The following is a 12,961-nucleotide window of genomic DNA, read 5'->3' as shown; positions in this document are numbered from 1 at the left end:
GTAAAATATTTTTGGTCTAGAGCAGATGGGTTTAGATGTCTTCCTCCTCTCATGTTTATGTGTTTATCTGGAAGGACTCAGGGTTGCTGACTGTGTAGAGGACAAAGGGTCAAGTGCTCCTGTTCCACCTGACAAGTTTACAGCAGGAGTGAGCTCCGACATGGTCCCTGACCTCAAGTCACCAGCTCCTCCAGCGTGCAGGAGGGACAGTCCATCCACTGAGACCTTTGTACTTCGCTCTGTACTGAAGAAACACTCTGCTAAGCTGTTTTCAGAGCACTTACAGGTAAGTAGAGAGTTACAGTTCCTAAAGCAAATGAATACAAATTCATTTTGTATCAAAGCAGTACCTCTGAAATGTCATATATCATACTGGTTTAAAAGGAAATGTCTTGCTGTAATTTTTTTTTTCCTCTCCTTTTCTCATTAATAATACTATATGGAGTTAGTTTCTTTTTGTTCTTTTTTTTGTCTTTAATTAAGTATGGTATACAGTGTATGAGGTTCATAATCTTAATTATAGTTATCAGTTGTATTAATATAATTATATTTTATTAATTTTATATCATCGTATAGTGATATTAATTAATAATCATCATTAATGTATCAGTCTGTTATACATCTATCCACCCGAAATATTTGGTGTTAAAAATACCTCTTACAGCCTCGCTTTTTTCCCTAAGCTCAGTTAATAGGAAACGGAAGTTGATGGGAACTGGCTGGCATTTACTGAGTAGTTTCTATTGACAGTTCTGGCATATGTATGGCAGTAGTACTCCAAGAAAGGTGTTGGCCCCATTTCACATACACTTAGGCTTAGAGATTATTGAATGAACCCAGATAAGTCTGCTGTTAAAGTCCATGACAGACTATAAATCCATGAAAGGTTGAGAGTATAGGCTTATGAGCCTGGTTTCAAATCCTGACTTGGAAATTTAATATTTAGGCCACTTATTCAACCTTTTGTGCCCTGGTTTCTTTATCTGTAAAAGGATCTTAGTAACTACCTTATAGGGTAATTTGAGCATTAAATTGGATAATAATATGAAATTAGCACTAGTGCCTGGTACATCAGAAATACAAATCTTTTTTTTTCAAACCATAAGCATTTCAGTATACAACTATGCCTAGAAATCTGTTTCTAAAGCCAAAATGAACGAGATTATATTCCATCTACATGGATGGTGAATTGCTATTTTAAATGTTTTAACAGCTGTTTTGGTTACAGAGCTGATTTGGATTTTTAATACAAACGGCACTCCTTGTTCATATCTTGTATTTATCTTTTCCTCAAAGAGGCTTAACATGTTAATGATCCATATTACTCTTATTTATTAGCAATTTGATACAGCAAACATCAAGTCCTGCCACTAGAATCACATGTAAGTGTTTACAACTAATGGTCTTTTCACTAAGCTGGCCAAAGTTCGTAGGCATATAAAATTTGAGTTGTTTGCTGATTTTTGTGGTGGTTTTAACTAAAAATAAATCTAAAAGTAAATATGAACTTTGTTGTATAAGTTAACTTATTTCACAGTATTGGTATATGCATTTTTTCTGGTGAGGAAAATGAACTGTCTTAGGAGATAGTCGATTAAGGAGGTTTGTTTGGGGCAGGACTATTTCTTAGAGCAGGTGCTCTTACTGGAACAGGTGTATTGGAGAAAATGAATAGCCTTCAAGAACAAGGACTGGCCAGGGGTTTAGGTTGAGGCTGGACAAGCAGGTGGTGATTGAGAGGGGACTGTGATCGAGCCCATATGCCTGGCTCTCTCCTGCTGAGCTCCAGTGACCCTGTGCTCAGGCTTGCCCTGTCTTTTCCAAGGTTTACAAAATCCCTTCCTTCCTAACTTGCCAACACCATAAGCTGCATTTGAGAAACACACAGGGACAACCGCTACCTTTTTCCCTTGTTTTTTCCTCAAGAAGAATAGTGGAGATGGGAGATTTAAACACTTATTACAATCTGCTTTTTATATTTAGGAGCAGAACATCGTTTATTTTACCATTTACCTATTTGTTTTTTTCCTCGTTTCAGTGCAGTTCTTATACCTCAGACCATTTCCATAGTCTATCTCATTTATACCATATAATTATAATGTAATTATAATAATATTATAATTCTTTCTGGCCACTCCACATTTTCCTTAGCTTCATTTGCTAGATCAAAGATGGAATGAATTTAACCCATATTTATGGATTTCTGGTCTTTAATTTTGTCCTAAAATACTTGTACTGTTTACTAAAGTATTATCTAGGGGATCCAATTTTTCTTTGTGCCTGATATCATGGTGTTTTAAGTCAGAAGAATTGTGAAAATAAGGGTAATCTTTAATACTAGAGTATCTGCCCTTGGCAGAAAAAATTTAAAATTGCCTTTCTTAATGACTGAATATTTATTTATATAGATAAAAGTATTCATTGATGTTTATTTTGTTTAGGAACACTGTGACAACCTCTGCGATGATGGGACTCAACCAAGCTCAATTTCAAATCTTGCAAACTGTTGCAGAGAACGAAAAGTGGGTAAGAAATTCATTTTTATTTTTAAGCCTGAAGTCATCATTTTCTTGTTAATAAAATCTGATATAAGGGCCAGCCCGTGGCTCACTTGGGAGAGTGTGGTGCTGATAACACCAAGGCCACAGGTTCAGATCCCTATATAGGGATGGCTGGTTAGTTCACTTCAGAGAGCATGGTGCTGACAACACCAGGTCAAGGGTTAAGATCCCCAGTGGGGGGGGAAAAATCTGATATATGGAATTTTCAATGATCTGCTAATGCCTTGTAGACTCTGAAATGATGTGGGAATGAAAAACTATTAGGAGGGATAGAATCTCTGTGGAGAGTATGAGAATTCATCTGTCCATTTCACCTATCCATTTTTACTTCATGGTGGAACTTGTAAAGGAAATTTGTGTTACAACTTTATAAATTTTAAAAATATTCATTTAACATTTGACTTTAAAATCTATTATCATATTTTAATTGGGAATTTATTTTTTCCATTTTGGGATTTGCTTTACAAATTATACTTTTTTATTATACAAATAATAGCTGAATATCATGTTAAAAGATCCTAGTATATGCCTTTTGAATAAGAAATATAGCTTAATTTCTTAAGGTATTCCTATTTGTTATTCATAGAAGATCAAGAAAATTGTAAAGTACCGACCTTTCTAAATATGAGGAAGAGAAAGAGAGTTACTTTTGGAGAGGACCTAAGCCCTGAAGTGTTTGATGAATCTTTGCCAGCAAATACTCCACTGCGTAAAGGAGGAACACCTGTTTGTAAAAAGGATTTAAGTAGTATCAGTCCTCTGCTACTTGAGCAGTCACCAGTTCCTGAGCAATTACCTCAACCAAATTTTGATGACAAGGGGGAGAATCTTGTAAGTGTGAAAAGTATGGAACAAACTTACTTATATTTTCACCAGGTCTCACCTGTTTTGCATGAGCCATAATTATCCTTTGAAATCATGAGATGGACTAAATGATGTGCCATGGTTTAAATTTAATGTATTTTCTATGTAGGTTTTTACCAATTTTTCTCTATTACAAATGATACTTCCATGATTCTTTGTATATAGCATATTTCATGGAACCTAAATGCTATTAATTGTAAGATATTCCATTGTTTTGTGTATCACTAAGAAAAAAAATACTGAAAATTAAACTCTGACACACCACGAATTATAAAATATACTCATATTTCAGAGGCATTAAAATGTGTAAGAGCAACCATCTTAGACTTGAAATATTATAAATATAAATTCCTGTATTTTCTCCTAAGATGAATTTCTAAAACTGGCATACTGGATTAAAAAATTTGAACATTTTTGAACTTTTTAATACGTATTGCTAAATTACCATTCTGAAAATATATACCAATTTTGACTCACACCAATATAAATGTTCTTATTTCACCATACCGTTGTAAACCCTGTATATTTACTGATAATTTAATAGTGTAATAGAAAAAGATGACTTGAACATTTTTAGTTTATTAGTGAGAATCAAACATTTGTTTCCCAAGTTTCTAGGCCATTTGAATTTCTTCTCTTTGGGCCTATTAATCTTTTTTACCCATTTTTATTTTGGGCCATCTGTTCTTTCTCTTGTTACATTTTGAAATAAGAATTTTCTTCCAGTCAAGATGGAGTAACAGGGACCTAATTTATGATCCCATAAGAAAAAACTAAAAACCCAGAGAAAGTATATGAAACTGTAGCTTTCAGATATTGAACTTCAGGAACTAATGAGGTGAACCTACCAAATGTCTGGACTTAACTTCTAGGCTGCAGCACCAGGAGGGGTCACCTACTGGAGCTAGCAGTCTTCCTACTTTGAGAAGATGGAGTTGGGGTCATAAGAACCACAAGAGGCTGGAGTTCACAGAACAGAGTGCGGAAAAGGAGAGAGCTGCACCCAGGGAGAGCTCTTAGTAGTGATCAGCACATACATGTGAGTAAGCTATCTGAGGCCAGGGAAAGAATAGCCCAAGTGGAACAGAGGGAGCAATCTGTAGAGCTCACACTGGAGGAGAAAAATCTTGTAATTCGGAAGCACCGGGTATTCAGGAACGATTGCCTCATTAGTGGAGTCGAACTGGACCAAAAGCTGCTCTGGGCCTGCCTAATGAAGCTTAAAAGCAAGCCTTGAAGTTATCAAACTATCCAGAAAACTTAACTGTTGCATCAAAAAGCTCAAGAATATTTATAGGATTATAGAACTAAACAGCACCAGACAGTGTTAAATTTAAAGTGTCTAGCATTCAATTAAAAATTACTAGATGTGCAAAGAAGCAGAGAGACAACCCATAATGAAGAGAAAACTCAGTCAATAGAAATAGCCAGGGAAGTATAGAAAGATGGCAGACTAGAGGAACCCAGGACGCATTCCTTCCCCAGAACATCAGAACAGGCCCACTGCTATGACTGCTGAACTTATAGGTGACATCATCAGGACCAAGGACCATCACCCACCTTCCCACAGTGAGTTTCATACTGCCCAACACTGCTGCCTCCTGTAGTGCAACACCAGCCACGACTGCTGCTGGTAGCCATCCACACCGGCCAGCTGCACACAGGATCCCTGTCTACACCTCCACACGAGCCAGACTGGCCATGCGTGGGACCCCTGCTGCAGCCCACTGCAGTGCAGTGGCCATTGCCAACAGCTGTCCATGCCACCGCACCAGGCAGACCAGCTGTGTACAGTACCCTTGCCCAAGCTTCTTCACCAGCCAGCCCGGCTACATGCAGGACACCCGCTGGAGTTGCATGCAGTGCATCTGCTACTATAGCCATCGCACCAGCCAGATCAGCTGGATGTGGGACCCACCCTTCTGCCACCACCTGCAGCCCACTCCCACAGCTGTCCACACCACCACTGCACCAGTTAGATGAGCTAAATGAGGGATACCTGCTCATGCCACTGTATCAGGCAGCACCAGTTGCATGCAAGATCCCCTACCTGTGCTGCCACATTGGAATGGCTCCATACGGGACCCCATGTGGACATTGAAGCCAGCCCAGCTGGTGCAGGACCGCAGCTGCTACCGCCTGCAGCATGTCTTGCTGCTGCGCCAGTCAGACTGGCTGTGGACAGGACCCACTGCCACTATCACACATTGACACGAAGGAGCTGCCAGAAAGAGGTAAGCCAGTGCAGATCCATGCCCCAGTGGCCCAACTCACAGGGGGAATTACACCTTGTGTGCAGCACTCATGACTGCCTTGACCCAGGGAGAGACACATGCAGAGAACATGAAGAATACAGAAACCCAGGATAGCCAAATAGTGTACAGAAGATAATTCCCAGCCATCACTAACCAGTTCTCCAACCAAGGGAAGAAAGGACCCAGCAGAAGCCTTGGCCCACAGGAACGAGGAAAGAGAAAGCTTGCTCAGGTCACCCAGGCAAGTTGAGGAGATCCAGTATACCCCAGTGCACCCCTCAAGGTCAGGGGACATTAACTGGAGAGCCAACAAATTCGCCTAAGGTCAACCATCCTATCCAGAGAGTGACAATGAACCCAGGCATCCTGCCCAAGACTTTGAGAGCTTGCCCGTGTCCTTGACATCTCAACACAGTGTCACGACCCTCAGCAAGAAATCATTTAATGTCCCAGTGCCTACACCACAAAGGCACTTGTACACAACTCCAACATTAAATACGGCAGAATTACCCACACAGAGAATACACTACATCAACAGAAAGAAATCTCTCAAAGCCCACTCCAGAGTAATAGAAGAAGCAGCTGTTCTACTGGATGACTAGACATCAATGTAGAGAGACTAGAAATATGAAAAAACAAGGAAATATGACACCACTAAAGGAATACAATAATTTTCAAATACCAGACCCCAGGACAGAAACCCTTGCAATATCTGAAAAGGAATTCTGAGTAACAATCTTAAAGAGACACAGTGAAATACAAGAAGACTCAGACAACACAATGAAACAAACAGCAACAAAAAAAACCAATCCAGGACTTGAAGGAGGAAATTTACAAAGGGATAAATACCATAAAAAAGAAGGTAGCAGAACTCCTGGAACTGAAAGACTCATTCAGTGAAGTAAAAACTACAATTGAGAGTGTAAGCAGCAGGCTAGAGAAGCTGAAGGAAGAATTTCTGATCTCCAAGGCAGTCTTTTCGAAATAACCCAAGCAGGCAAAAAGAATTTTTAAAAAATTAAAATCTAAAGGAGTGAGTAGACCACCTCAAGTGCACAAACATTTGAATCATGGGTGTCCCAGAGGGGGGAAGAGAAAGGAAAAGGCATTGAAAACATATTCATTGAGTGATAGTAGAAAATTTCCCAGGTACTGGTAGAAATAGAGACGTCCAGATCCAAGAGACTCAAAGGTCCACAAACAGATCCAATCCAGTAAGGTTCTTTCCAAGGTACATTATAGTTAAACAGAGAGAATCCTAAAAGCAGCAAGAGGAAAGTGTCAAAGTCACCTAAGGGAGTCCCCATCAGACTAACAGCAGACTTCTCAATGGAAACTCTACAGGCCAGAAGAGATTGGGATGATATTTTCAAAGTACTGAAAGAAAAACCTGCCAGCCAAGAATAGTATACCCATCAAGGCTATCCTTCAGAAATGAAGGGAGAATAGTATATTTTCCACACAAACAAAAGCTGTGGGAGTTCACCACCACATGACCAGCTCTTCAAGAAATCCTTAAAGGAGTCCTGCATTTGGAAGCCAAAAAATGATAATCACCACCATGAATACACAAGAAAGAACAAAAACCACTGGTAGAGCAGATACGCAAATGAGATAAAAATTATATCATACCACCTCAAAAAAACCTATGAACACCAAATACAAACAATGAAAGGGGATGAAAAGAAAAGACATTTAAATCAACCATATGAAAAACAATTAAATGTCAGGAGTAAGACAGTACCTTTCAATAACAGCTCTAAATGTAAATGGATTAAATCCCACACTCAAAAGTCACAGACTGAGCAATTGTATTAAAAAGCTAGACCTAACTATATGCTGTTTACAAGAGACTCACTTCACCCTTTTCCCTCACCTTCACATATACTAATAGTTAAGGAATGGAAAAAGATATGCCATGCAAATGGGAGCCAAAAAGGAGCAGGAGACACTATTATTATATTGCATAAAATAGACTTTAAACCCAAAACCATTAAGAGACAATGAAGGCCATTATATACTGATAGAGGGATCTTTTCAGCAAGAAAACATAACAATCATAAATATATATACATCCAACACCTTCGCTCCCAGCTATATAAAGCAAACACTATTAGACCTACAGAAAGAGCAGACCCCAATGATAATAGTTAGGGACCAAACACCCCCTCTCAGTACTGGACAGATCATCTAGGCAGCAAATCAACAGAGAAACAGGATTTAAACTACTAGACCAGTTGGACTTAACATATCTACAGAACATTTCACCCAACAACTACAGAATATACATTTTTCTCATCAGCACATGGAACATTCTCCAGGATAGACCACATGTGAGGTCACAAATGAAGTCTCCACAAATTTTTAAAAATTGAAATCATTTTAAGTATCTTTTCAGACCACCACGGATTAAAACTAGAAATCAGTAACAAGAAAAACTCTGGAAGCTATACAAACATGGAGATTAAACAGCATGCTTTTGAACAACATATGGGTTCAAGAAGGAATTAAACAGGAAGTCAAAATATTTCTTGAAACTAACAAAAGTAAAGACATCATACCAAAACATGTGGGATACAGAAAAAGCAATACTAAGAGGGAAGTTTATCACAATAAATGCTTACATCAAATGAATAGGAAGATTTCAAATAACTTAATGCTGAACCTCAAAGAACTTGAAAATCAAGAACAACCCAATCCCAAAAATAATAGATGGAAAGAAATATTAAGATCAGAGAAGAACTAAATGAAATAGAGACCCCCCAAAAATGATACAAATGATCAATGAAACAAAAATTTTGTTTTTTGGGAAGATAAACAAAATAAAGAAACCATTAGTTAGACTAACTAAAAAAAGGGAGAAGATCCAAGTAACAAAAATCAGAAATGAAAAGAGACATTACAACTGATACCACAGAAATAAAAAGAATTATTAGAGACTATTATAAATAACTATACAGTAGCAAATTTGAAAACCTGGAGGAAGTGGATAAATTTCTGGACACATACATACTACCAAGACTGAACCAAGAAGAAATAGAAAACCTGAATAAACTAATAGCAAGCAACGAGATTGACGGAGTAATCAGTAGTCTACTAACAAAGAAAAGCCCAGGACTAGATGGCTTTACTGATGAATTCTACCAAAACTTTAAAGAGGAATTAATACAATTCTCTTCAAACTATTCTAAAAAATTGAAACAGAGGCCATTCTCCCAAACTCATTCTATGAGGCCAGCATCATCCTGATACCAAAACCAGACAAAGATAAAACAAAAAAGAAAACTACAGGCCAATATCTTTGCTGAACACAGACACAATAATCTTCAAAAAAAATATTAGCAATCAGAATACAGCAACACATCAAAAAAAGTTATACACCATGATCAAGTGGAATTCATCCCAGGGATGCAAGGATGGTTCAACATATGCAAGTCAATAAATGTGATTGATAACACCACATCAACAAAATCAAGGACAAAAACCATATGATCGTCTCAATAAACGCAGAAAAAGTGTTTGACAAAATTCAACAACCTTCATGATTAAGACTTTTAGCAAACTGGGTATAGAAGGACAGTATCTCAATGAAGTAAAAGACATATGACAAAGCCACTGCCCGTATCATCCTGAATGGAGTGAAGCTAAAAGCTTTTTCCTTAAGAAAAGGAACAAGACAAGGATGCCCCCTCTCACCACTCCTGTTTACACAGTAATGGAAGTACTAGACAGAGGAATCATGCAAGAGAACGAAATAAAGGACATCCAGATTGGAAAAGACAAAGTCAAACTGTCCCTTTTTGCAGATGAAATGATTCTATATATAGGAAAACCTGGAGATTCTTTAAAAAAAACACAACCCAGAGCTAGTAAAAGATTTCAGTAAAGTTGCAGGATACAAAGTCAAAACACAAAAATGAGCGTTTTTATCCTCCAATAACAAACTAGTAGAAGGAGAAATCAAGATAGCAAGCCCACTTATAGTAGTCACCAAAAAAATGAAATACCTAGGAATCAATTTAACCAAGGGGACAAAAGACCTCTATAAAAAGAATTACAAATCACTGCTGAAAGAAATTAAAGAGGACACAAAAAGATGGAAAGACATTCCATGCTCTTGGATTAGAAGAATTAACATTGTAAAAATGTCCATACTACCCAAAGCAATCTACATATTTAATGCAATCCCCATCAAAATGCCAATGACATTCCTCACAGAAATAGAAAAAATAAATCTAACATTCATATGGAACAACAAAAGACCTTGAATAGCCAAAGCAATCCTGAGCAAAAAAAAAAGTCAAGCCACAGGCATAACACTACTTGACTTCAAATTATACTACAAAGCTATAGTAACTAAAACAGCATGTTACTGGCATAAAAGTAGACACACAGACCAATGGAACAGAATAGTGAACCCCAAAATAAACGCACATACATACAGCCAACTGATCTTTGACAAAGGCCAGAAAAACATATATTGGGGAAAAGTCTGCCTCAATAAATGGTGCTAGGGAAACTGGTCATCCCTATGTAGAAGAATGAAACTAGAACCATACCTCTCACCATATACCAAAATCAACTGAAAATGGATTAAAAACTTAAGTATAAATCCTGAAACTAATTAAAGTACTAAAAGAAAACGTAGGGGAAATCCTTCTGGATATAGGACTGGGCAAAGACTTTATGAATAAGACCCCAGAAGTACAGGAAACAAACAAAAATAAATAAATGTGATTATATCAAAGTGCAAAGCTTCTGCCCAGCAAAAGAAACAATTAACAGAGAGAAAAGACAGCCTACATAAAGGGAGAAAATATTTGTAAACTATGCATTCGATATAGGGTTAACATTCAGAATATGCAAAGGATTCAAACAACTGTCAGAAAATAAGTAACTCTATGAAAAAATGGGCAAAGGAACTGAATAGGCATTTCTCAAAGGAAGATATATAGATGGCCAACAGACACATGAACAAATGCTCAACGTTACTAAGCATCAGGATAAATGCAATTCAAAACCAAATTGAGATATCATCTCACCCTGTTAGACTGGCTATTATGTAAAGGACAGATAATAACAAATGCTGGCAAGGGTGCAGAGAAAGGAGAAACCTCTTAGACTGTTGGTATGAGTGTAAGTTAGTGCAGCCATTATTGAAAACAGTGCGGAGGTTCCTCAAACAACTACAGATAGAACTGCCATACGATCCAGCAACCCACTACTGGGTATATACCCAAAGGAATGGAAATCATCATGTCAAATTGATACCTGCACCTCCATGTTTATTGCAGCTCTATTTACAGTAGCCAAGAGTTGGAACCAACCTAAATGTCCATCAAAAGATGACTGGATAAGGAAAGTGTGCTATATATTGTCAATGGAGTACTACTTGGCCATAAAAAGGAATGAAATTCTGCCATTTGCAGCACTGTGGGTGAAACTTAGAAAAATTGGTTAAGTGAAATAAGCCAACCACAGAAAGAGAAATACCACATGTCCTCACTCATAAGTGGGGGGAAATAAATAAATAAATAGAAAAGAAAGAAACAACGATCACAATACTATGCTGAACTTTCAAAAAAAAAGAGAAGAGAACTGTGGTTATGAGAGGTGGGAAAGTGGAAGGGAGAGAGGACTTAGCGAGAAATTGGTTAGGGGTCACAAAGATTGATTATGTTTTATAAACATGAGTATATTAATTATCCTGATTTGATTACCACATATTGTATACTGGTATTGATACTCAAATCTGCACCTCACAAATATTTATTATCAATTATGTTTCAATAAAAAAAACTGTAGAAAAAAAAAAAGTCCTAGGAATAACACATGGTAGAATTTTTAGGTAGGAGTATTAAATGAATTATAATATATTCCATATGTTTGAGAAGGTAGAGTAAACATTGAGCTTGTTAATAACCTGGAAGATATAGAACAGACCCAAATCAAACTCTATGCAAGAAAATTACAGTCTCTGAGTGAGATTAACAGACTAGAGATGCAAAAGAAAAGATTAGCAAACTTGAAGATGTAGCAGTAGAAACTATTGTCAATGAAACACACACAAAGACTGAATAAAAATGAGCAGACAATTAGTAAGTTGGGACAACTTCAGGTGGCATAATATATGATTAAGTCCCCATAGGAGAGGAGATAGCAGAAGGAACAGAAAAATATTTGGAAAATAATAGCTGAAAAATTTCCAAATTTTAATGAAATGGTAAAACCCACAGATCCTAAAGTTCAGCTAATTCTAAGCACAAGAAAAATGAAGAAGAATACACTCAGGCACATAACTGCTTAAAATCAGTGATTGAGAGAAAATCCTAAAAGCAGCCAGAGGAAAAGAAAACATGATGTGAAGATTAAATATGAGTATGAGAGAGAGAGCAGACTTCTGATAAAGGACTTTTCAGAAATAGAACATTGCCAAAGCAGTTTAGCATTGCCAGAAATGTTAAAGGAAGTCCTTTAATTAAAAGGAAGAGGATTCCAGATGGAAGTCTGTGTCTGCACGAGGGCAAGAAGAGAATTGAAAGTGTTAAATATGCAGACAGATGTGATATACTCTCTCTTATTAATCTCCATGGAAGATGGTTGTTTAAAGCAGTAGTAACAACAGTGTGTTATTTGGTTTACAATCAGCATTAAGTATACTATAAAAAAAAAAAAAAGACCGAGTATGTAGGTCTGGAGGGGTTCTTCTGCTGCACACAAGGTGATGTTAGTTAAGATGTGTACTGTGCACCCTAAACCATGGTCAAACAGCAACAGAAATGTGTGGGATGCTGTTAAAGCAGTGCTTAGGGGGAAATGTAAAGAAATAAAAGCTTCTCTTTCAAAAGAAGAGAGGTCTCAAATTGATGATCTCAGCTTCCACTTTAAGAAAAGCAAATTAAAGCCACACTAAGCAGAAGAAAGGAGACAATAAAGATAAATGCAGAAATTAATGAAATAGATAACAAATAGAGAAAAATCTCTGAAAGGAAATGATTGTGTTTTAAAATAATAATAGTGTGCCTTTAATCAGGCTATTCAGGAAAAAAAATGAGAGAATACTCAAATTACCAATAACAAACAAGAATGAGAGAGTAGTCATAACTACATATTCTGTGGACTATTAAAAGAAGAATAAGGGAATAGTGTGGACAACTGTATGCCAATAAATTTAACAATTTAAATAAACTAGACACATTCCTTGAAAGCCAAACTACCAAAACTCACTCAAGAACAAATAAATTTCCTTAATAGACCTATATCAGCCAAATTTAAATTGTA

The 12,961-nt window shown here is 37.0% G+C and overlaps 1 protein-coding gene across 1 annotated transcript in view; it reads left to right on the top strand.

The window, feature by feature from the left end:
* Positions 1-12,961, top strand: part of CDCA2 (cell division cycle associated 2) — a 44,895-nt gene that overhangs the window by 16,192 nt on the left and 15,742 nt on the right. The window contains exons 7-9 of the mRNA XM_063087895.1: positions 75-286; positions 2,442-2,526; positions 3,148-3,392. Coding sequence (XP_062943965.1) covers positions 75-286; positions 2,442-2,526; positions 3,148-3,392 — 542 coding nt within the window. The remainder of the gene's footprint in view (positions 1-74; positions 287-2,441; positions 2,527-3,147; positions 3,393-12,961) is intronic.

Source organism: Cynocephalus volans, chromosome 2, assembly GCF_027409185.1.
Source record: "Cynocephalus volans isolate mCynVol1 chromosome 2, mCynVol1.pri, whole genome shotgun sequence".
Taxonomy (NCBI): domain Eukaryota; kingdom Metazoa; phylum Chordata; class Mammalia; order Dermoptera; family Cynocephalidae; genus Cynocephalus; species Cynocephalus volans.
Note: the sequence above shows the minus strand (reverse complement) of the source record. Positions and strands in the feature narration are given on the sequence as shown.